General features: G+C 35.6%; 1 protein-coding gene across 1 annotated transcript in view; it reads left to right on the top strand.

Annotated features, from left to right (window-relative positions):
* Nucleotides 1-14,196, top strand: part of EGFR (epidermal growth factor receptor) — a 248,849-nt gene extending 234,653 nt beyond the window's left edge. Inside the window, exons 25-28 of the mRNA XM_051983949.1 lie at nt 2,095-2,262; nt 3,102-3,149; nt 3,384-3,489; nt 4,817-14,196. Coding sequence (XP_051839909.1) covers nt 2,095-2,262; nt 3,102-3,149; nt 3,384-3,489; nt 4,817-5,190 — 696 coding nt within the window. The 3' untranslated portion in view covers nt 5,191-14,196. The remainder of the gene's footprint in view (nt 1-2,094; nt 2,263-3,101; nt 3,150-3,383; nt 3,490-4,816) is intronic.
* Nucleotides 14,197-26,834: the final 12,638 nt, after the last annotated feature.

Genomic DNA, 26,834 nt, shown 5'->3' with positions numbered 1-26,834 from the left:
AAAAATAATGGGATCATTTCCTTAGCTGAAATACCAGAATTTATGCTTGTACTATGTGTTTACAAAAAATTATGCTGGACACAACTAAAAGGGGGAAAGGAAGACAGTGTTCTTGTTCTAAGCCTTTTATACTATCTCCCAAGATCTAAGGGATTGTCTGGAATCATCATCATCACATCTAGTATTGTTTTACATTGGCTGAATTCCACATTTATGATGTATTTATAAAAGAGCACAAATTGTAAAGAACACTAGATAGAAGATCACAGGGCTGTTAGTATACACCCATCTCTACCACCTGAAAAAAGTTGCTTCATCTCTGGATTTGATTTTCCTTTTCTGTAAAAGTCAAGGACTTGAATAAATGACTAGTTAAAGTATCTCCCATTTTAAAATCCTATAATTTCTTAAGCTTTATACTTTTTGCATTATTGATGGCTTATTTAACTTGTTTGGGCTTTACTTTTCTCATCTGTAAAATAATAAAATTGGACTGCTGGTCTAAAAGGCCTTTAATAGCTCTAAAACCTGGGATAACCTTCTTTCTTATTATAAGCAGAGGGTGACTCATCTGCCACTTTGGCTATGATAGGAATTGGGATTTGACTCCTGGATACCATTTACTAATTTTCTCACTTTGCTTTTCAGGACCTCAGTTTTCCAATATGTAAAATGAAAAGTTTTAACAAACTTCATAAGGGATCTTAAATTCTCAATCAGTTAATGGCAATTAAATAAGTATAAGCATGGCTAAAAATGCCATTTTTAAAAACTTTAACTTTATTTAGATCTTTTTTGTCATTAGAGATGGTGTTATGAGTACATGAAGATAAGCCTACTAACGGCAAAATAATCTTGCAAATCTACCAATTTAGAAAAGTTCCAGTCTGGAAATGAAAGAAATCAAATCTTGTTTATAACATGTAGACATAGAACTTAAATTATAATATATATATTTAAAGATGAAAGGGTGAATGAGTTCTAAGAGATATTTGAGAATAGTATCAAAATGGGGGCAGTTAGGTGGTGCAGTGGATAGAGCACCAGCCCTGAAGTTGAGAGAAGAACCTGAGTTCAAATCTGATCTCAGACGCTTAACACTTCGTAGCTGTATGACACTGGGCAAGTCCCTTAACCTCAATTGCCTCAGGAAAAAAAAAATAGTACCAGGTTACAATTCAGAAAACTTTACATTTTTTATCTCTCTTCCCAATGCTACCTTAAAGGAATTCAGTCACTTTCCCCAATATCTAACCTAAATCCCATTCTTATTATCCATTTTCTCAGCTAGTCTCCACTAAAATGTCATTGTATAGACTTTTTTTTTATTAAAGCTTTTTATTTTCAAAATATATGGATAGACCCTTACATAACCTTGTGTACCAAATTTTCTCCTCCTTCCCCCCACCCCATTAAAAAATTTAAAAATTTATGACTTAAAACCACAGGATAAAAAGATTTAGAACTGAAAGGAAATTTAGAAACATTAATTTAGTCCAACCACCCCTTTTACAGATAAGAAAATTGACGGTTAAAATATTGTTCTCAGAATAATTGTCTTTTTAACAGTGAATGCTTAAAGATTCAAATGACTTTCAGACTTAAAGAAAGGAATTTCTTTTTTTTTCCCCTGAGGAAATTGGGATTAAGTGACTTGACCAGGGTCATACAGCTAGGAAGTGTTAAATGTCTGAGACCAGATTTGAACTCAGGTCCTCCTGACTTAAGGCTGGTATGCTATCCATTGCACCAATCTGCCCCAAGAAAGAAGTTTCTAATGGTAGAATTCTGGATGGCATATCAAGTAAAATTGAAAATATTTTACTATTTCATATTTAAAATTAAAAATAAAATAGGAAGATGGAATCTTGCTCAGTGTCTACTCCATGTAACTTCTACCTACTTGTAAAGTCAGACTTTACACTTACATGAACTAAAACCAATAAGTAATCTTTGTTCCACATGTACCCCAAAGAAGCATTATATTTATTTTTTTTTTCTAGCTAAAATGTAGACTCATAGGAAATCAATTTGTCCCAGATAGCAATAGCATGTAAAGAGCTCTTCTTTACAGGATCCCCTTTTCTTTGACAGGGAGATGAAAGAATGCACTTGCCAAGCCCCACAGACTCCAAATTTTATCGCACCCTGATGGAAGAGGAAGACATGGAAGATATCGTAGATGCAGATGAGTACCTCATTCCGCAGCAAGGTTTCTTCAACAGCCCTTCCACATCTCGCACACCTCTTCTAAGCTCTCTGGTAAAAATGTTGTTCTGATTGAAGTTGCATCCATAGTGTCACCACAGTACAAGCCCACTTGAATGAATTACATTGACAAAAAGAAAAACATTCATTTCAGGTAGAATTCAGTCATGCAAAAAGAGGCAACATTTGTTTGCATTATTCAATTGATAATTTTGATGTTTTATAGCTACAGCTTTACATATAGGAATGTGGACTAGATCATTGATCTCATGGGGATAAGAAAGCCTCAGGTGAAGAAGCCTCAGGTGAAGCAGCACCAAACCTTTGCAATTTTGAGTCTTAGTTGCCTGTTGAAATAGTTAAGTAATTTGTCCAAGATTATACAACTAGGCAAGACCCAAGTATTTTTGGCTTTGAGATGTCCCCTTTCTCTTCCTCTACTATGCTATTGCATCTCCAAATAAAGCCTTACCTAAAAAGTAAGGATTTTGATATTTTCATGCTCATTATATCTGGAATTTACAAAATACTTTAACATATAGTATATATACATGTGTATATAGTATATATGTGTGTGTTTATATGTGTTCAAAGTCAATCAGCAAGCATTTCTGAAATATGTTTATTAAACATATACCAGATACCTTTCTAGGCCCTGGCAAAAGTCTATTCCTCAAAGAGCATCTTCCAGGTTTTATTCTGTGTGGGAGAAAGGAAGTTATTACCCCAAATAAGAGTGAATCCCATAGATTTGCTGAACCCCTAAATTCAGATATTAATCAGGTGGTTAGGAGCTTTGAGCTAAGCCTTGGCAGGCAGCTAAGGATTCCCAGTGATAGAGATGGGACTGTGATGTGTGTCCCCTAAAAGAAATTTCTGAATTTCTCTTTCAGAGTGCTACCAGCAATAATTCTGCCACAGTTTGCATCGATAGAAATGGGGTAAGTCTAAATACATACTAACCTGCAGCTATCATTTTCTTGTGAAATTAGATAATCTTGTTTTCATAGTTTCTTCTAAACCTTTCTTCCCAAATTTCCCCTACCCATATCAATGAAATCAAAGATCCATAAAATGTTGTTTTCCCCAATGTCATAAGCAATGATGGCTTGGAATTGGGCAGTATTGTGTTCTTTCTTACTGTAATGATGGGCTTTTTTTTATTCCTCTGTTAGCAGACTTGTCCTGTGAAGGAAGAAAGCTTCATTCAGCGATACAGTTCTGATCCCACCACTGTCTTATTTGAAGACAATGTGGATGATAGCTTCCAGCCTGTACCAGGTGAGTGCATTTACAATCAATAGCTTCATTGCAATCTTGCATGCCCTTAAAAACCAGCAACCAGCAATCAATTTCACTTGATTCTTATAGATATCTGGCACATTGTGCTGGCGATATCTTTCACAGAGTGCAAAGCTATAACTAGAATGTAGTGACTTTGATTTGGAGACTAATGTCAAGGGGGTGGGGGGAGTAATGGACATTCCTCCCTATAATGACTTCTATCCCCCTACTTTGTAGTTCTCCTATGAGACCACAAGAGTACACGAGTACAACTGCCCATGCCCACCATCCCCAGGGTCCTGTCACCATGATGACCCTTTCTCTGCACCCACCTCCCTCCTCCAATCCTACAGATTATCAACTAGATTGTTTGGGGACATATCTCATTACCTACCTATCACCCACTTAATTTACCCTAAAGACACAATTTGCCAGTTGTGACTTTAATAGAGTATTTTCCCACCTTTTGTCTCCAGAGTGCTGATCCAGAGTCCAAAATATTTTGTCTTTGTGAAAATTTTTGAAGAGATATTAAAACACATTTGAGTTTGAAATTGCACATAAACATTATGTTGTAGAATTGGATTAGGAGATAAAAGACCTAAATTTAATCCTCATTTCTAGCTACATAAATATGATCAAGTATCTTAAATTCTCTTTGAATTAGTTGTTCCAGATGCAAAATGATGATTATGTCTTCTCTGCCTAATGGCAGAGAGCAAGGCTTAATATCTCTTCAGGCCTCTCCCCCTACCTTAGCTTGAAGACAATCTGTTTATTGTAAATATGTGACAAATGAATTCTAATGGAGCTTTTATATTGAATTTAACTGAGTGACTAACTGGTTGTCTATATTGTTTCGCCTGAGCATGTGAAGACCGGCTATCGTGAGACCCAAATAACTTGATCAGTCAATCAAGGCAATGAACAATCCTGAGCCATTTTTCTGTCCTAGCTCTATTCTAGAACTCAGAGATATTTCCAGAACTGCCTAGGAGATCCTCTTAGTCCTATCTCTACTTTGCCACACTCTTCTCCTAGGAATTATAATCCTTTAAATATAATTTCCATAACCTCATCTTAATTGCTAATTCTAGCACTCTTACTATTCCACCAGCACTGAAAAGCAAAGAGTAAAGGAAAGAGAAAAGATGGAATGTAGAGTTGAGTTAAAGAAGATGAGTGTATTCTCCAAGATTTCCCTAGATTCCTCCTACTTCAGTGTCACTAGTCACCTGGAGAAAGAATTGTCCAGAGTAAGACATGTATACCTAACTTGACTCATGAAATTCATTCTCCCCCTTTTTTTTTTTTTTAATTCTAGAATATATAAACCAGTCGGCTCCCAAAAACCGCATGGGTTCTGCCATCCAGAATCCTGTCTATCACAACCAGCCTTTAAACCCAGATGCCTCTAAAGACTCTCTGTACCAAAACTCACACAACAGCAGTGCAGTGGACAACCCTGAGTATCTCAACACAACCCAGCCTAACTTGGTCAAAAAGACCTTCGACAGCAATTCTTGCTGGAACCCAACAGCCAACCACCCAATCAGTTTGGACAACCCTGACTACCAGCAGGACTTCTTCCCCCAGGAAGCCAAGCCAAATGGGGTTTTTAAAGTTCCTGCTGCAGAAAATCCTGAGTACCTCAGAGTAGCAGCACAACAAAGTGAATTCATTCAAGCTTCAGCATGACCCTTTGCCAAAAGCCTTCCTACCCTCTCTCCACTAGCCAGGGAATCCAGCTGCCCTAGGACTGAGTTATGGACAACAAAGGCAGCACGCATGCGGTGTAGCCACTTACTCACAACTTTCCTTTCAAGCCCATGGGCCAGACTTTGCCACATTTGGCTTTCATTTCCTTTGGTACGTTCTGGGACCTGTCTTCCATTGGAACTGTCCCCCTACCTGGGCATATAATGGAGTCGATCCCAGGCAGATTTCTGCAAGTGACAAATTGCAGGTGCATTCCTTCCTCTTTAATCTGTGAGGCTTCCCAAATCAACAGCAAGATGCCCAGGAAGCAAATTTTTCCGTTTGTACAGAAGTTAGTTGGTTTTTTTTTTCTACGCCGTACATTTGAAAAAGTAATAATGTTTGTAAGTATTTGTTTTCCTTCCAAGATTCCATTGGTACATTCATGAGAGAGATCTTATTGACTATAACATACACTTCCCTGAAGGCATCCAGACTAGACTGAGACAAAGAAGCATATGATGAAAGAAAATGAGCTTTGAGCTCTTTACCTTAGCCAACTTAATTCATTCCCATTGGCTTTATCCTCAATATCATTCTTTACAAGTCAAAGGGCAAGAAAGAATATTTCTTGGTTTATACAGGTTCATGATGGAAAAATGAATCAAACCAGCCTATGTCATGCTAATATACCAGTTACAAAAACCAAGGGGAGGAAGTCTCTCTCCCTATACTTCGTTGTAAATGTGCCCACGGTACTTCAAGCTGTTTTTTTTTTTTTTTAAGTGTTATGAATATTCATTTGAGTCTTTCCTTTTTCATTCCATATCTTCGCAACTACTTGTTAAAATGTTTTCTCTCAAGGTTTCTATTATATAGTGAGGGTGGGGAGTAAAGACCCTAAAACAAAAACAGCCAAAGCTGTTGCTCCCTTTTTACTCACCCTTATTTGGACTAAGGACCTTTCTTTAAGATGGGAGGGAAATGCAAAAATTTGCAAGCCCAAGTAAGAACTTGAGTCTCAGGTGAATCTACAGCAAACCTATAGGTGTATACCTAAATACAAAAATGAATATAAATCTAAAAATGAAGATATCCAAAAGGGGGGAGGCAGGAAATTACATTAAAATTGTTCTCATTTTCTAAATATTACCTTTGTTAATCCATTGAAATTAGGCCTTAACAGTTTTTAGATTTTTTTAATGAAAGAAAATTTAATGAATAAGCCACTTTATTCATTACCAAAACATTTACTATTTTCTCCCAAATCCTTTCCTTACAAAAAATGGGCTAGATCCTGTGGAAAAAAAAAAAAAAACTATTATAGAGTGTCTTACAACTTGCTATGTGTAATGTGTGTGTGGCTCTACTTTTCATAGAAGAAATGCAGAGGCAATAATGAGAGATTGCAATAAAAATCCTAAATATTAAATGGTGAATTTGAAGTTAATGGTTGTGTCTCCATGATAGTCCACAAGTATTTTTGGAAAGGGGAGGGGGGAGCTGGAGATGAAGTTATAAAGTTTGTGAAGACACCCAAAATTGTTTTCATTAAAAAGGGGAGGATTGAGACAGATAAACAGGTTGGACTGGTTTTTCCCATCCTACTTTATCAACTAATGACATTCAGTGAATGGCAGATAAACCCCACCAGGACAGCAAGTTTGAAAAAAGAATCCATTATGACTTAGTACCAAACCAATACCCACAGAACAAATTCCCAGGTACTGAGTTAATCCAGAGGCCCCAGATTTGAAAACATGTAAATGGTGCACCCTTGAAAATATGGGCTTACCTTAGAAATTGTTACTTTCAAGATAATGGGTACTCCAAAGGCAGTACTTGATAAGAAAAAAAAAAAAAAAACAAACAAAAAAAAAAACACATTTGATTCTGTCTCTGTGGAAATGGAATCAGTGTTTCTTTTGTTTTTTTAACTATTAGGTGGCCATGTTTCTGAGTCAGACTTCAACAATGCAGGCAGAAATTCTATTTTTATATTAATTTTAGGCAAGTCTTTTTAGCTTCCCAGAGTTCTCTGGATAGCTTTCATCATCTTTTACTTTTTTTTTTAATGGAAAAACGAAGCAGTATTTACAAGATAATTTTAGGCATCATTGGTAGATTTTTTTTCTTCATTTCATCATTCTTGTCAAGAAAAGCATTTTACCCAATAGTCCTTTATCAGAAAAGCAATTGAGTAATTCATGTATTCCTATCTCCAACTTGTGACAAAATCAGTAAGTGCTGAAATTCAAATGAAATGTAGCCATGAAAAGGCAAGATGAATTTTTTTTTTACATTTCTTCTTACATATTTACTGTAGTAACCTCAGCTAAAAAATTAGAAATTCCTAAGAACTTGGAATTCTTGGAATTCTTGATATTAGATATCAAATCTAGTAGAAGTACGCTGGTGAATTTTAAGTTGTAGGTCTTTAAATAATTTCATAGAGAGTATATTTAATTTGATAGAATGAGCCAGAATTCCAATCCTCTAGCCATTCTGTATAAGATCTGTTGTCATATATGTCAATCACAGGAACTGAAGTCAGGGACTAAATTTAAGGAAATGGAAGGTGAGGCATGAAATTCTGGTTTGGTTGGGGGAGAGAGGTGTTGACATTTAAAAATATAAATGTAAAATTTTGATAGCTCTCACTGAAACAAAACCAATAATCCTGTCGTTATTTTAATAAAAAATTTAACAATATTTAACAACAACAATAACAACAAAACAAACCAGTATCAGATCTGATTAAAAGCACAAGGATGTATATGTAATTCAAAAGTGATTAACATAGGTGGCACATTATTTAAATTGTATACTATCAGACAGAGAGTCATTTTTAAGACGGAAAAACCAGTTTTATCCTAAGAATGTAATTTAAAAGATGCTCATGAGCTTGGCAATCCTTCAACAACCTAGAAAAACAAAGTTTATCATCTAATTAATGACAATTTTTGTTTAAATAGGAAGACACAGGGCAGTTAAATGGCACAGTAGATAGAGCACCTGTACTGCAGTCAAGGGTATGGAAGTTCAAATCCAGCCTTAGACACTTTACACTTCTTGGGTAATCACTTAACCCAAATTTTCTCACCCCACCCTCCCAAAAAAAGGAATAATAAAATAAGAAGATACCTGTAAATGGGTTAAAGGAAGGTTCTCCATCCCACTCTTTTCTTTAACAATGTCCCCATGCTTTAATTTCCCAAGCAGGGTCTACGAGCTATTCTCTTAGGGTCTTTATATCTCCTTCAATAAGATAGATTCCTCCTGAATGAGGGGACATATCTTCCTATTAACCTAGATTGAAGTTTATGATATTTTACTGAGGCACAAAAAAGACTTCTGGTCATAACTCTGATTAGCATTATTAAATTTGTCATGCTCCTTCACATCAATACAATGAAAATCCATTTCCTCCCCATAAAATGAGGAGGTTGGACCACATGACCCCTAAGGTCTCTTCTGGAAAAACTTACACGCCAAGGTCTCTTACAACTTTGACAGTCTATGGACTATGAACATGGTGCCAAAAGCCTCGAGTAGACAGATTAGAAGGGGAAATGACATTGTTAGTAATTAGAGAAGGCATTTTCAAATGATTTTCCAAATACATTTGAAGGTCTGTTTAAAAATGACCCAAGAAAGGCTGAATTTCACATTGCTCTCCCAAGTTACTGCCAATCACATAATTGGACAATTCTCCCACCAAGACCACTACTTTGTCATTGTAGGGAGGTTGTTAAAATTGATTCCCATGGTTGTTGTACTGGAGTTACTAACAGGCAAAGCTAAGATATTTGGGACCCTATTTAGGAGGGGAGCGGTCACTGTGGTTTCCTAGCACTTTTAGAAGAATCTAGAAAGTGTGTTAATCCAAACAGTCATGGCTTTAAGCATCTATTAGAAAATGCAGGTGCAGAAAGCAGTTAGTAGAAATGCCAAATGCCTCGTGACCAGCTCAGTTGCCAGCCTCATTTCCCAAAGACAAAGAGACTCACTTAGAGGATTTTTCTTTGTAAACTAAACCATGTAGTGGGAAGCTGACAGCTGGCACTGAGGTGATTTCATTTCTACAGGGTGAGATTCAGTTCAGTTACCTAATTCTTAAGTATTTTCTGCCCCCATCAAGAATGAGTAGGACAATGTCATTTGGGTCCAATGGGAGACATGATCCAAAATTCTAAGAAAGCCATCACACTGAGATTCTGCTGGATTGGGGTTGAGATTGGATAACTCAGCCTCAAAACTTCAAACTCAATGTGCTGGTCCTTAAATCACACTGCCAAATGTTCCTTATGCTTCAGCCTCTACTTGTCTGAAAACTAATTCATTCAGATTGATAGAGAGTCTTAAGAGTTTTTAAAGTTTTCAGGTGGGGGGGGTGGAGGTCAAGCTTGCATATTCCAGTGGCTTTGCTTACTTACTCTTAACTTTGGGTTCCATTAAACTACTCCCAATAATCAACATTTTATTGTTTTAGTATCATACTCCAGCTTGATCAGATCTGAAAGGTTACTACCATTTCACCATTATATCCCTTTTCTATTATATCCATTGATGTACTGAAAAAGTCAGTCTATACCCTAGAAAAAGTGTAGATTCCTTTAGCAATCTCTTCATTTGTCATTTCATCTAAAACTTTTCCCATGACTACAGTTTCAGATTCTCCCTTTGGAAGGGTTTGTATAATTCTATGAGAAAAGATAAGTACTATTCTCCTTAGCCTGCATGGTTGTGAGTTCCTACCAGGTCTGCAATGAAAATTATGCCAAATTCTGAGTTAGAGAGGTAAAGATATTTTTTCATAGTGATAACAGCTATCAGCGTGTAAATATTTGATTTTTTTATTTTTGCTGAGGCAATTTTAGTTAAGTGACTTGCCCAGGTCACATAGATAGGAAGTGTTAAGTGTCTGAGGTCAGATTTGAACTTAAGTCCTCCCGATTTCAGGACTGCTGCTCTATCCACTGCACACCCTGGCTGCCCCAGTCAGTAAATATTTGAAGTAGGATTTGAATCCAGATCTTTGGATGGCAAGTTTATCACACTGTCTACAATATCTGCCTTATGGATATCTACTATACTATGCTATTTATAATGACTAATAATCTTTAAATATTCACATAACACCAGTATAAATCTGATGGGATATTAGAATGATTTACTTGGCAGGACAATAGGGGATTGATTCAATATAGTAATTGATATCGTATTCCCTATCCCAATAGGGGATTGATACAATAAGGTAAGACTTCATTGGGGAAATAACAATAAGCACTTTGACATTTTTAAATTTCCTGATGGACAAATTAAAAAAAGAAATGTATAAGCTCAATCTCTCTGAAGGCTGTTGAGATTGACCTGGTTTTCTTTTTTATTTTCTCCTTTATTTAGTGTGTAAATGTCATATTGCAATAGGACATTATCCTCTTGCCAAATATACAAAAGAAAAATGGACCAGTTGGGAAAAATTAAGAAAATAAAATGCTCTTGTTTAAGGGACCTGTCTTTTTTACACTATTAAAAGATAACTCATAGGTAGGTTTCTTCTACCAAAATCTTACTTTTCTAACTTTGACAATACAAAGAAAGAAAGACTGCCACTGAGAAGAGACTTGAAGTTTTAGGAATTTTTGTTTGTTTTTAGAAATTTTTTTGTGAAAAAAACAACTCATTAATAGATCCCAAAAGGGCTATAATAGTCACTAAAAGATTAATAACTCATCTTTACTTAGCACTTTAAAGCTTTCTAACTGCTTTCCTTGCAATAGTCCTATGAAATAAGTCTTGTAAGGATGGTTATCTCCTTTTTTAGTTATAAGAAAATGAAGCTCTGAAAATTTAAATGACTTGTCAATGAGCACATAGTTAGAAAGTGTTTCAGGTGGGATTAAAACTCAAGTATCCTTTTGCCAGTAGTCTATTCAGTATCCCACTTTCTTTAAGTGAATCAATCTCAGTTATAGTATCTCTGTCTTAGTAGAGGTACAGTTTTGGTGGGGGCTCAGGCCCAATTACCCCTAGTACAAAGGGGAAGGTTGCTGCTACTTTTCAAAGTACAATTATCATCTCTAAGGTCTAGGGAGGTAGTCCCATTGGGCTTCAGCACTTCTCTCTGGACTGGATTCAGTCCTATTGGGTCAACAGCATTTGAAATCTTTATTTTTGTTCTAGAAGATGAAGTCCCCAGGACCCATGCTGTCTTTTAATTTCTGCATTTTAATTTTAAAAATTGCCTCTATTCACCCCCCCCGCCCCCAAAAAAGTAATGTTACTATTATAATGATTTCCTAGTGCTAAAGATCTATTATGCCAACAAGAAAGTTTGTGGTGAACATGTGTGTAGGGATATATACACAGATATATATCTGTGTATATATACACATATTGTACATATAAATCAACAAAAATATATGGACAATTTGTGAGTATTTCTCAGTTAATAAAAATGGATTTTGAGCGAGCTCTATTTTGACATTTGGCCACACAAAGGTCCCTTTTTATTGGAACTGAAAACAGATTCTATAGCTAAAGGTACCCAGGGCCATATTGTCATTTTTTTCTTCATATGTAAAATGAAAACTGAATTTTTTTTAGGAACTTTTCAACTCTAAATTCTATGATTTCATGGACCTCAGTCCCAAGTTATTCAAGGCCATATTTTAATTCCATTCATCATTGTCCTGAGATGAGCAGAGTCTTTGCTTAGGTCTTGGGCTACAAAACAAGAAAGAAAAGAGTCCCTGCTTCCATTTTCACTGCATCTGAGACTCTGTTCCACAAGATCAGAAATCAGGATTGAATCATGCTATTTGGTTACATCTGGGAAGTAGAGATAGGGAGTGAGGGTGGAGGAAGCAGTTAGTAAACCTGTACCAGCATCTCCTTTCTAGTATAGAAACAAAAAGATTAAAGTGGAAAAGGAGGGAAGAATGGATAATGCTAACAATTAGAAAACCTATTGGGTTTTTTTTTTCCCCAGCCTTACCCTTTATTCTAGAAATAGCTGCTTGTAAAAAAAAAAAAAAGAAGAAGAAGAAGAATATTCTCTCTTTTTGCCCCAAATAAAGTGTTGCCCCCCTGTTGTAGGAAGAAAGAAACTACTCCTAAAGGGGTCATAAAATATTTAATTAATGTGGGGTAGGTAGCAATAGGACAGGTTTTGAAAGTATATTACATTGGTAGTTAAATGGTGCTCATGGTGTTGAGTCCAAGAAAGGTATTCATACCCATGTAATGTGCTTTCACTGAATTATTTCTGGGACAAAAGGTGAAGAAGGATGTATCATGTGCCTGTAACTACAAGGATAAAGCTAGTAATGTTTGTCCACTGCTTACTAGATCATTGCCTCTTAAACAAAAAAAAAAAAAAGCAGCAAAAGATGAGTTTCGTCCCTATCACATAACACTACAAACAATTCACGTAAATCCATATTGTATGTTAACAACAAAAAAAAATTGTTCATCTAATTTGTATCTAAGATAGCAGTCTTGAGAAATACTGATTAATCTCTGGAAAATTAATCAAAATCCCATGGATCTACTGACCAGTTTTAGACTAACGACAATATAGCTATTTACTAACGAAGTAACAAAGTCTTCATTTTAGGGACTGTTCAGGCAATATTTTTGTCAATTTCTCCATATATGGTACTTTTTAGCAATTTAATTATGCCACAGTGAAATACTTTGTACACATGAGAAGAAGCAAGACTTTTATATGGTTTCTACTATCAATCAGAAATACTGGTTGTTTGTATATTACATATTGAAAATAAGGTGTATATTATTCATCAGGCTTTTTTTTAACTTTTGAGAATTTATATTGTAATAATGATGTTTCCTCTACCCTGCAAACAATGCTATGTAATTAATGAAGTAGATGTTAGTCATAAAAGACTTAATGTTGATGCTTTTACACACTGCCTACGAACTTGTTTTTAACCAAGAAAAAACCAACCGAGCAACCTTAGAATGGAGACATCTCCAGGATTCTGTGTATTTTCCCTCATGAGTATTTTGATTTCCTCTCCTCATATCCAGCATTGATGAATAAATTCACCAGGTGCATTCTAAACAAAAGTCTTGAGTTATAATAAGAACTTTCAATCCCACCCTCCTATTCCTGCTGAATGTGTTTGGGAAGTATTCTCTCCCTCCATGGTTTCCTCCAGCCTTTTGTCCTCCTGGCAGTTTCAGTAGAACTCAGGGAGAACTCTTGGTGGAAGGGATTTCTTGTTGCAGGCCAAGTTGTGTTTTTTTTTTTTCCCTTCTTCCAGTGTTCAAAGGGAACAGAAGTCTCTTTGTAATCCCACCACAAGTTCTGAAACCCAAAAGGGATTCCCATTCTGAGCTCCTGATGAACAACATCAGATAGGGCCCACACAATCAGCCATTCACAAGATGAATGCTTTTTTTTTTTTTTTAATGGGTTTGTGCTTAGATTGTCCTTGTAAGAAAATCCCCTTCAGTGGCACACAAGACACTAGGGAGGGTGAGCATTAATAAGGAAAGGCAAAAACAGCCAAAAAGCTTATACATCAAAGAAATTGATCAGAAGTCTCTGGCTCAAGAAGGGGAAAATGGTCCCTTATAATGTGAAATGGAGAAAAGTAATTGAAACTTTTCTTCAGGTTTACGAAGAGAAGTCAAATCAGTTCTCCTTTGAACAGGCATTAATTTTTAACCTGGTAAATGGAGAAGAGTGACTTCCTACATGGTGTGAACTAAGGAAGAAATTCAGCTCCCTTTACTCACATTAATGACAAAATGGCAATGGGGCAAAGATAGAAATGTAAATTCATCCTCCTATGAAATGGGAGCAAATCAACTTTCAGAAGGTCTGTTTCATCAAGGTGTTAATGGCACAGAATTGAGCACTGGGGAATGTGGTTCATAAAATGAACTATGGAGAGAGGAAATTACCTGAAAATTTTTCTAGTATATTAGCAATGCTTAACATTTTTATTTTAATAAAAACTTGGGAAAATAAAAGTGTATTATCTCTGTGTTCGTCCCCTTAATGACTGACAGAAAGACCATGGAATTGGGAATTAAGGGGCATGGGTTCTGATCTGGGCTTTGGCATCAATTCACATCTCTCCACATTAACGTGCTTTATATATAAAATGAAAAGATTGAAATAGATGATCTTTAAGGATCCCAACATCTAGTTGTCTAGTATCTAAGACTGTCAACCTAGTACCTACCAACTCAGAGTTAAGAACAAAATATTTCTTTCTAATGGAAGACTTAGAAGAAACAGTCAAATGTGTCACAACCAATTACCAAACCTCAGAATTGGAAAGAACCTCAATGTCCACTTAATCCACCCCAGACCTGAACAAGAATTCCCTCTAATAATAATAAACATATTGAGTTTTAAGATTTGAAAAAATGCTTTGAAAATATTATTTCATTTGATCATCACAACAATCTTGGGAGTAGATGCTGTTATCTTCCTCACTTTACAGATGAAGACATTGAAGCAGACAGAAGTGTCTAACTGGGAGTCATATATCTATTAAGTTTCTGAGTCCAAATTTGAACTTAGGTCCAGCACTCTATCCATTGTTCCACTTAGCTGTCATTACATAATCTTCAAATGATGGTTCAACCTTCACCTGAAGACTCTAAATGAGAGGGAATTCTTTACCTGATGTGAGAGCCCATTCCACATTGTGGGAAGCTCTAAAGGTTAGTAAACTTTTTTCCTTACTTCAAGGGTAAATCTGTCTCTCTTTATTTTCTACCCACTCCTTGCTCCTATTTCTACCCTCTGAAGCCAAGCAGAAAAAAAAAATTTCTTATTCATGTGCACTCTTCAAATATTTAAAGACAGCTATCATGTTCCCTTTAAGATTTTCTTCAAGTTAAACATTCTCAGTTCCTTGAAAATGATGTTCCAATGGTAATATCTTAGAGTTCTTAACCAGCTTAGGCTGCCCTCCTCTTTATCCCCTCCAGTTTATCAGCATCCTTTCAAAAATATGTCTTCCAAAACTGAATATAATATTCCATATAGTCAAATAAGTCTCTTGTTCTGGAGCCTGTTGTGCTCTAAATACATCCCAAGATGGCACTAAGTTTTTGACTGCCTTATCACACTATTTACTCAATGAACTTATGGTTCACTGCTGCTGAATCCTAAACACTGAAGCATCCTAACTGCCCTGTGTCATCTCCCCAATTAGAAGGGGAGCTCCTTACGAATAGGTAGGGACCCTCTGACTTTTTTCAGTTTGCACTCCCAGAACTTGGCATGGTGCTTGGCCCATAGTAAATGCTTAAATAAAGCATTTTTTCTTTGTCATTGTATGAAAAATAGAAGATCTTTATAGGAAGAATTGCTGTTATTTCAGGTATCCTCCATCTTCCACTCATTAAGTTGATTTTTTATGTCAAAGTTTAATAGTTAAAATGAAACCTATTGGATTTCAGGCTCCCTGTCCCCTCTTTTGTGTTCTGCCTTATCATTGGAATTTGGAATTTTTTTTTTAATTTTGGAATTTGACTATGAACCGATGTATTAGCTATATATGCTACATTTGTTTCATCTGCAAATTTGATGAGTATTTCAAAATTAAGACACTGATAAAAATGGTGATTAACACAGAGCCAATCAATCTTGATCCTTGAGCAATCCGCCAGCAGTCCCAAATCAAGTCTCTTCCCAAGCAGCCTCCTTCCAAGCTGACAACAAATTAAAGACAACTTTAAGTCCAATAATTCAACAACTGCTGAAATGGCTAAAAGTAATATCTAAACAAGCTCACACCTCTACATCTTTTCCATAAAAAAAAAAAAAAAAATGAAGCATTTTTCTAAAATCAACAACATTGTCCTAATCTACCTAAAACAACCCTGTAAAAAAAAAGAAATTAGGGGAGCCTGAATGTTTTTAATGAAGCTATACTAGCTTTTTGTGATGACTGTTTGCTTTTCTAAATATTCAGGAGCCTACTTGTTCTACATTCTAGAACGTTGTTAGGAAACAAAGTCAAGTTTTGGCAAGTCAAAGGCAGTGATTTATGAACTCCATTTCTCCCCAATTTTTTAAAATGCTGAATATTTGTATTCATATTCTATAACCCACCATTTCATTATCTATAAATCTCTTTTTAAAATTTAAATTGGTTGATGAATTCTCAGTTCATTTATATTGATGGTTTCTCTCTTCCATCATGAAATCTAAGATAGAAAGGTAATTTCCCATTAGTGTCCCATCAACTCTTGTTAAATAACCAGTTTCCCCTCATTGGTTAGAAATAGAATCAGAATCTGTCATCTTGTTGCTTCCTCTGACTTTTGAAAGAAGAAATTGTCATTAAGATAAATCAAAAACTTGTTAGATATTCTTCCTTTGGCAAAAACTATCAAATATATAATAAAAAAATCTTTCATCAATATAAGATTATGCTGCTGTACCAAACTTTTAACTTGTCTGAGGAATTCTTCAATTTCTTTCCTCCTTGTTTCTATGTGATACTTTTACAATATCCCTTTTGTTTCTTTCTCCAAATATCTTTATCTAAATACTCTCCATCATCTCTGTCCCCTCCAAATCTTAGATTGCCTCATATGAAGACATCGAAACTTTAATAGATCTATGACATCGTTAATATGGATATCCCCTCCAACACTGATAAATTGCAAACCATCCATACCTTCAACTGTGTTCCCATAACTTGCAATACACAATATGTTAATAAAGATGGACCTTTTGTTTTCTTCTTCAGGGAGAGGGTCTGCATTATGAAAAGCACTTGACAATTTTCAAAATGTAATCCATCCCATATTCCTCTTCCTGTTAAATCCTAAGCTTGGTTTGTTGTGTTTTTGGAGTGTCTGTCTAACATATGTATATGACTAGACTAGCTGCATCGGCTGACTACCCAACTGCATATCCTGGTCTTCACATCATTCTTTATCACTTATTTTTTTTTTTTCCTGACCCAGGTGATTATAGATACCATTTCAGATTCTTCAGTGTTCCAGATTGCAATGCAATAAACTTAGTGTCACCTGTAAATAGAATCACCTGGAGTACTTCATCATGTATAGAGAACTCCTCTTTTATTAGGACTCACACAGAACATTCTCTATGAGTGTAAGTATCTTTGATGAAATTGATATTATCAGATGGATATCAAAAAAATCTCTTGTTCTTTCATCTTTACTAGACTTTTATATGATGTTTAGCCTTTCTTTTAGAAACATCTTTTTTAAATGAGTTTTTAAGGTGACTTTTGTTCTATAACATAATTTTTATAGTTCTCTTCATCTTCCAGTCAACTGCATCACTAAAAATATGGTTGGCTTTTACTGGACAAAGTATGACTGTTCTTTTCCTATACTTTCATCAAGGATTCTTTTGATAGAATATGTTTGATAGAAATGGCATTTGATATCTTTTTTGTTTACCTCAGATGAATATATCTTCTTTATATACTTTGGCATATAATATATGCTATAATATGTATGTATGTGTGTGTGTGTGTGTATATATATATATGTGTGTGTGTATATATATATATATATATATATATATATATATATATAATAGTATACATTATATATACCATGATACCTTGTATCTATTGTATCCTTTTTTTAAACAGTGTTCGTATTTCCAGAGTACAAATTTCAGACACAGATTCTATTAGTATCATGTTTTAATGATACTATTTAGGTAAAATTTGTCTCCTTGAAATAGGACTTCATATTTGCCAAACATTATGCCACATGTGCCATTCAACACTCATAAGTATGACTAGAATCAGATTAAAACATAATTGGGAAATATTTAACAAAATAAATAAGAATACAAAAAGATGGGATGGGGGTACTGGTTGGTGGTGTACAATTAAGAAATACAGTGAATAAGAGAGGACACAAAAAAAGGGGAGAGGGAGCCTGAAGATAACTTCACCACATAATTTTGCTCAGGGCCAGCCTTAACTAGTCAAGGAATTTATTTGGGAGACCAAATGGTGTTTTCTGCTGCCAATAGAAAATAAGAAGTATGGAAGAAAATTAGGCTTTGGAGGTGAATAGCTAGTTAAAAAGACAATATATAGAAATAATGGGTTCTTGGCCAGGGATACAGCAAACCTTAGAAACCTTAGAAATGCTGGTGAATATATACTTGCCTGGAATTTCATAAATCAGAAAGACCAGAATAGCTGAAGAATAGCAACAGACATTTATTCTCCAGGGCATCATAGGAAAACACATTCAAGAAACCAGTCAAAAATAAATACTATTGATTTGCAATAGTGTATATATGTATATAGAAATTTTAATAAAATTATAGAATTTATACTAAATAAAATTAAAATGAAAAATTATTTGTAAAATTATATATGAAATATATAATTATGACATAAGACAACTTAAATTATAAATTTTAATTTATAAAATATATACATTTATGAAACTTACAATTAAACCAAAACAATATTTAAATTTATTTTAATTTATATAATTATATGTGAATATATAAAATATCTAAACTAGAGCAAAACTTAAATTATAGATATATATATTATAGACATATATATTTATGTACAGAAATTATATATAAAATAAATAACAAAATGTATATGAATTTAACAAAATATAAAACTTAACATTATTGACTGAAAGTTAGTTACTAAAAATTTCATAGAACAAAAAAACTATACATAGACCTGGAAAGCACTTTAAAGAACATCTTATAGGAGAAGTTCTTTTTTAAATTAAAATTGAAAAAATAAACAGAAATCTATTTTTTCCCCATCTACCTTGGAATATTTTATCATCAGTGATCTGGAATCGTGGATGCTCATTACATTGATAAGAGTTGTTATAAATTTCAAAGCTGTCTTTATAGTGGTATTCTTTTCATATACATTGTTTTTTTGGTTCTGATCATTTCATTCTTTACCAGATTTTCAAAAGAGATGATTTCAAAAAGACATGGAAAGATGTATATTAATTGATATAGAGGTGAGCAGGAACAAAAAGATTAATACTATACTATCATTTTAAAAACTAAGTGAATATTCAGTCTCAGGAATCCTTACGTGTGGTGCAGTGACCTCAGTTTTTGTTTGAGTTTTGTTTTAGTTTAAATATTTTATAAAATTTTATAAATTAAAATTTATAATTTAAGTTGTGTTTTAATGTATTATAATTTTGTTTCATATATAATCTTACAAATATTCATTTTTAATTTTAGCCTTTTATAATTTTATTGTTTTCTTTTGGGTTTAATGTAATATATTAAATATCCAAAGGATACATGAATGTAAATAGGGATCAAAGCTCTCAGATAAAATTTTTCATTCTGGTGAATTTTGAGCATTAGATGAAGGGGTCAAGGAAGGACCAGATTGAAGCTGAGAAGCAGCAGGTCTTTCATCTTGATACTACACTCAGGAAGCATTTCCCTTTTCTACTATTGCAGTGAAATGAGAAATTGAGAATTTGATTCTGCTGTCCTCTGGTTGAACTTGTCAACATCTTGCCATTTTTCCCCACCAATATTTCAACAAGAATAAAAAAAAAAAGTGTGGAACATTGTGGCTAGGACAAAAGAAAGCATTCAATGTGTACAATCTCCTCTGATCTCTATGCAATGTTGAGTTAGTGGCAGTTAGGGGAAAAAAAGACAGGATTTATTAAACATCTGGTTGTTTGTTGCAGATGTTGTAAGATTTTCTTTTGTTCAGCTGTTTCAATTGTGTCATACTCTTCATGACCCCATTTGGGTTTTGTTTTTGTTTTTTTTTTTGGCAGAGACTTTGAAGGGGTTTGCCATTTCCTTCTTCAGCTCATTTTATGGATAGGGAAACTGAGGTAAACAGGGTGAAGTGACTGGCTCAGCCTCACACAGCTAGTAAGCAGCTGAGCAGATATGAATTCAGGAATATAAGTCTTCCTGACTCCAGGTCTGGAACCCTAACCATTATACCACTTACCTGCCTATTTTGCATTTTCTCTCCAATTAGAATATAAGCTTCCTGAGGGCAAGGACCTAATTTCTACCTTTCTTCTCACTCCTAGTTCTTAGCAGTGTCTGGCATGTAGTAAGCCTTGATAAATGCTATTTGGCTAACTGAATTATACTTCTAGAATGGTATTATTTGACATTGGAGGCTTAATTTGTCATTTCTAAAAACAGGCATTTGAATTCAGAGCCAGAAGTCTGTTACCTAACTGTCCCCTTATTTTTCTATGATCATATTTTATATTTCCAACTATTCCTTTTTGTTGAAGTGGCATTAGTATTTTACAATAGGTGCATTTCCTCTAATTCTCATTTTATTGGAATAGTATAATCGGAGCAGCATTGGATTGGAAGTTAGCACACCTAAATTCTAGTTCTAACTCTCCTTCCTCTTTGTTGGGTGACATTGGGTATGTCACTAAGCCTTTCTGAATTTCAGTTTTCTCGTCTATAAAGTAGGGGATGTGGTCTCTAAGGTTCTTTCCATTTCCAGCATTCTGATATTCTCCCAAATACCCATCTCTACCCATTCATGTCTGTCCTTCAGGGGACATTGGAATGAGGTTTAACAAATGAGAATATAGCGTTTCTTCCCTAAGTCATGAAGATATATTTTCTCTTATCTTTCTGAGATGGTTCTCAATAAGTCAAAGGATTTCTTTTAGGTTTAAGGATTATATGATTCCAAAATATATTTCAATCCAAATTGAAAACTGCTGTGGTAGGGAAGTAATGTCCAAGATGAAGAAATGACTAATTAATTTAATTAAGGCCATACTTCTTTGAGTCTTGACTTTTAATGAATTAGAACTTTTCCCAATACATGAATTACAGAATGAATTGGCTCTGAGCTTTTGGTTCTCTTTGCTTTTACATACTGCCTATAACTAATTTTAGAATGAGAGGAAGTAGGCACCTTCATTGGAGCTGTGTTGATAGTAACTTCTATTTCCCTAAATCCAGAGATGAAATGTTTTGCTTCTTTTTGAAAACAATTTAAGGAACAGCTAGGTGGCACACTGGATAGAGCATTCATCTGGAGACCTGAGTTTAAATCTAGTCTCAAACACTTGACACTTATTAGCTGTGTGACTCTGGCCAACTCACTTAACCCCAATTGTCTCAGAAAAAAAATTAATTAAAAAAAAAAAAAAACAATTTGAGATCATTTGGAAAACAATTAAATGCCTACTGAGTAGAGATCACTTTGCTAGGTACTGTACCTAACTGTATGTAGTTTATAGTCTTTTAGGGATACATAATACTTATAAAAAAAGAACTATATAAATGAATTAGAAACATCTTGCCATTTTTCCCCACCAATATTTCAACAAGAATAATAAAAAAAAAAAAAAAGTGTGGAACATTGTGGCTAGGACAAAAGAAATCATTCAATGTGTACAATCTCCTCTGATCTCTATGCAATGTTGAATTAGTGGCAGTTAGGGGGAAAAAAAGACAGGATTTATATAATGATATGATATGATATGATAATAATAAATGAATTAGAAAAGTAAAAATATGATGATGGATAGCAGAAGGAGGAAGTTCACTATTTGAGGAGATTATAGAAGGCTTCTTGGAAGAGGTGGCATTTGACTTGGACTAATGAGGAGTGAAAGTTAATTCAAACTAAAGAGATAGGACATTCCAGGCATAAAAGCATGGAATAAGTCAAGTAGATGTCTCTTTATAATTTGGCTCCTAATTATCTTTTTAGTTATGGCAGGAGTTTACTGGAAAGTAAAAGTCTATCCCAGTACATGATTGACCCAGTTAAAGGCTAATGGGATTAGGCCTATCCAAGCCTTTGTTTAAAAGCTTTCTGTGTTGGGGCAAAGGAAGCCTCCTAGTGTTGACTATTAAAGAACCTGAGTGCCATAATTTAGCAATGTGAACAAATGGGATACCAGTCTCAGGCTTTTCCCTCACACCTGAGTACATCCACCTTCTTGTTCCTACTTGACAATGATATCCAATTCAGTGATTTTTCCCTGGTGCCCCTCTCTTTCCCTGTTCCCTTCTCCCCAAAGACCTAGAATGAGTTTCCTCCACACCTTTGCCTTCTGGCTTCCTGAGCTTCCTTTAAGACTCAGAACAAATCTCACCCTCCGCAGGAAATCTTTTCTTGTTTTTACCTGATGCTCATAATGATAGCTTTCCTTGAGATTACCCTCCATCTCTTCTGTATGTATTTTATGTATAACTAATTATTTACATGTTTTCTCTTCCAGTAGAATGTGAATTCCTTGAGAATTAGAACTGACTTTGCCTTTCTTTACATCTTTAGCACTAAGCATAATACTTGGTATATAATAAACACTTTAAACTTCTGTTTGCCTTAACCCACTCCACTATCTGCCAAGAAAGCCCAATGGATAGTATGGTCTAGGGAGTCACACATGATTGAATGGTTGATTAACAACAACAAGCACTTAATAAATGCTTGCTCCTCACCTGCCAGTGAAAGATCTCCAAGGGTGGAGCTCTCTATTCATTTATGCTGACCTATCTTGCTGGTGTTTGCCACAGGAGGTCCAATAAATGAGAGTTTTTTCACTTTCTCCTGAATGAAGTTGTCAAGAGAATGGAAAAGGAATAAGAACATAATCTTGATGAACAAGATGTCTGGAAGGACAGAAGAGGCTGGTGAAAGAAATAGTACACACAGATAGGAGGTAGCCCAAAGAGCAGAGATTCTCTGAAACCAATGGAGTGGAGACTAATCAGCAGGAAAGAGGAGTTAACTGTATTCTAAACTGGTAAGAGGAGTATGAATATAGGAAGAAGTCAATGAGTTGGGTGATTAGGAAGTCATTAGTGAGCCTGGAGGAAGTAGTTATATTAACAGTGGGAGCAGAAGCCAGAAAAGAAGAGATAATGGCTAAAGAGGAAGTGGACACCTCAGGTCTGAACATTTTCAAGTGAAGAGGAGATGAGATGGCATGATAGCTAAATATGGCAGAAGAATAGACGGAAATTTGTTGTTGCTGTTTTTCTTCTCAATTATTAGAGAAACATAATCATATATAAAAATGTATATATGAAAAAGAGGATACAGGGAGAAACTGAATACTGTAATAGGAGAAAGTGGACAAGTTCTTGATTAAAAATTGAGTTTTATTATCATAAAATTATAGATTTAGAATTATAAGGGAACTTATAGGTCATCTAGTTGAGCCCTTTCATTTTATAAATGAAGAAATTAGTTATAATAAATAGCAAATAAAAGATAGAATTCAAATTCAGATCTTATAACTTCTAAATATAAAGTTCTTTCCAAGTTACTCCACTGTCTCTGGTTCTGTCATTGACTCATTGTGTGACCAGCTTAACCTCTCTGTGCTTTTCTCATTCACAAAATGAGGGGACTGCTTATATGATTCTATGATTTATTTTTGAAGAAGCAATGAAATAGAGTAAGAAAGAAAGTGGCAAATGTCCAAAACTGGGAGGGAAAGGGAGAGGGGTAAATCTCCCAGTCTACACTACATGCATATTCATGGTGTTCTCAGCAGAAAGAGGCTCCCCATTGTCTTCTTAGACTGCCTCACTGAATGTGGTTTGGGTTGGAGTTTACCCAAGTCTTTACTGGCAGTTGATACCGAGCTTCATTTCTCCTTTCTTTCCAAAGGACAAAATCCTCAGTTAGAATGCAGCTCCTCCATATGTAGAGTTCTAGGCTTGCCAGTTAGAAAGATACCCATACTATAAGCAGCTTCCTAAGTTCTGACCAGTACTCATGCCATACTAGATAAGGCAAGTAGAGGAAAGAACACCTGCCCTCTTTCCAATAGACGTCCTGGTATTCTTTTTTCACTGATAGATGTTTCCTGGTATTTAGATACTGCCCCAGCTCTCAGAGCTAGAATTAGGATTGAGCAAATGTGTGTCTGTGTATATGTGTGTGTGAGAGTGAGAGAGAGAGACAGAGGCGGGGGGAGGGGGGGGGGGGGAGATAACTTCCTTCTCCCTATATTTTTGACTTTGATGTCCTTTGGCATTACAGAAAATAATCATCCCTATTCCACTACTCCCAGGAACCTGTTATTTCATCCCTTTCTAAAAATACAACTTCCCTCCTAATATTAACAGGTGCCCATGCCATTCCTCCTAGAGGGACTACACCCATGGTGATCATTATAGTTGTCATACCATATAATGCTATGCTCTCCAAATCTGCTTTGGTTATAGTCTTGGCTCTCTGCTTTCTTCAATATCAAATGTGGTATTATTGGAAAGAACATGGGATTTGGAATCAAGATACCTGCTTACCCGTTACAGTTTTGCCATAGATTGTATAATTTAAGACAGATCTCATAATTTTTGGTCTCAATTTTCTTATCCATGAACTTTCACAAATATTGTGATTGGTGCTCACATCGTACAGTAAGATGAAGAAACAGAAGAGTGGAGAATTTAAGTGGCTTAGCTAGGGTGACATCATTTGTAAATGGTGATTCTGGGACTAGAATTCTTGTCTTCTGCTGGCCACTGTGGGGGCTGACCCTACTAACATAGTCCATCTTTTGAAAAGATTGGATCTAATGAGAATTAGAACAAATACCAGCAAGGTTCTGTGCCAGCAGGAATCAGAGGACATGTTCAAATCCAATCTCAGCTACTTAATTACCCAAGTTTCTTTGTATAACTGCCTCTCCCTTGGGTCTCTGGTTATCCATTTGTAAAATAAGAGAGTTGTACTTTAAATAATCACTGATGTCACTCCCATCTTCTATGAGCCTATGAAGTTAGTAGTTGAGGAAGGTTTACAGGTCATGTCAAGCAATGACAATTATTGCATCTCCAAAGTTCACCTGCTTTCCTGATCTTAGATTCAGCACCATACTGATGAATATCCCAAGCTTTGAGGCACATGACATGATACAAAGACAAGGGGAAAAACATTTTCCCCTCTGTGATGATGCTCTATTACCTTAGGAAAACATTTCTCTGTGCACAGCTCCCATTTCTATAGCACTGCAAAACTTACTTTTCTTATATCTCTTCTGTGAGGCAGATCATGTTAAGGAGACTCTGTCTTCCCATTAGACAGTCAGACAGACAGAGACAGAAAAAAATAGACAAAGGCAGAGAAAAAGGAAGGGGAAGATGGCAAACAAAAAGACAAAAATAGAGACAGATAGGCAAAGATAAAGGCAGAAATAATCAAATGAAGATAGAAAAATAAAGAAAGAGCATATATTGAGTGCTTACTATTTACCTGGCATTGTGCCAAGTCTAGAAAATATAAATGAAAGCAAACAAAAGAGACCTTGCCCTCAAGGAGCTTACATTCTAACAGGGAAAGACAACATATAAAGGGGTGATGGTAAAGAGTGGGGATCTGGAGAGGATACTGCAGGACGAGACTGTCATAGAGACCTGGTTCCCGAAAAGAAGCAAGATTAACAGGTAAAATTATCAGAGTCTGATCACAAGAAAACTGACTCAGAGAGGTTATGTCTGATCAGGTTCGCATAGCTAATTTTTGAGCAAGATTTGAACTCAGACCTCCTAAATCCCTCTTTTCCTCTGCATGTCTGCATGTTTGTTATGTCTTTCCCCCTTTGTTTCCCATTTCAAAAACCCTTTGGAAGAAAAGGGGCTAAGTAAGAGAGACAGTCTTCAGGTAGGTGAAGGAAACCCTCTCCAGAGCATGGGACCATTTATTCTCCCCCAAATTCAGAAAAAGAATAACTAGAAGCAAATTTAATTTGGAAAAAGAACTTCCAGGCTGGGAAGGTTTTGAAATACAAAAGTTGTATAGTTTTGCTTTGTTATAACAGTTTTCAGACGTCCAAAAATAAGTCTGAGGAGTCTGGTTATGCTCAACTCTTGTTTGACAGCAAGGACCATAGCTGAGATGGCCTCTTTTAGTTCCATGAGATTAGGAAAGACTGAAATTATTTTTATTTCACACCTTTCTCTGAAGATCTAATCTTTGAATCATGTGCCCAATTGATGTGGACAGATGTTCCAAAAAGCTGGTCTCATTTACATGAGCTGTTCCCTATCAAGGAGGGAGAAAAACTAGAAGGAAACTCACAATATTTGAGGTTCATCTTTAGGAAGCTGAGGTACCAGCCTGATAGGCTAAGCCAAATTATGGGGTAAAATGAGGAAGCAGAGATAGTGGCAGTGTGATAAGCACTGACAAGAAAAGGAGAAGAAGAAAAAGGAGAAGAAAAGGATCCCCCAATCTTTCCCCGTGGTTTTTTTTTCCTTCCTTCCTCTTCCTCATTTTTGTTTTCTGCCACAGACAAGCCAACTGGCCCAATTGTGGGAAGGAGGGAGGTGTCTGGGTCAGTCAGCATGGTGGTTCAAGCTATTAGTATTCCAGTGTGGTGCTAGACCTGCTTTTAGCAAGCTCCAGCTGAGATTCTCAATTGGGGCAGCAGTTTCATTAGCAGGTTTGCTGCTGTCAGAAATATGTTGCCGTGAGGATGCAGCAGAGCCAGGTGGCTCAGCCCTCTGAGGTGAGATGAGGTGGAAGGCCTTGGCTACAAGAAGATTCTGCCTCCCTGAACTCCCACTGAGGTAGCACTTGCTGGGCTGTTAAGGACTGGGCAATCTTGCAGACACGTCAATCTGTTCAGCATTCCAGCTGAGACCCCAATAAAGCCAAAGAATAATGAAA

The sequence above is a fragment of the Antechinus flavipes genome, chromosome 1, assembly GCF_016432865.1.
Source record: "Antechinus flavipes isolate AdamAnt ecotype Samford, QLD, Australia chromosome 1, AdamAnt_v2, whole genome shotgun sequence".
NCBI classification, from domain to species: Eukaryota; Metazoa; Chordata; class Mammalia; order Dasyuromorphia; family Dasyuridae; genus Antechinus; species Antechinus flavipes.
The sequence above is the reverse complement of the archived record's forward strand: the minus strand, read 5'-3'. Positions and strand labels throughout refer to the sequence as shown.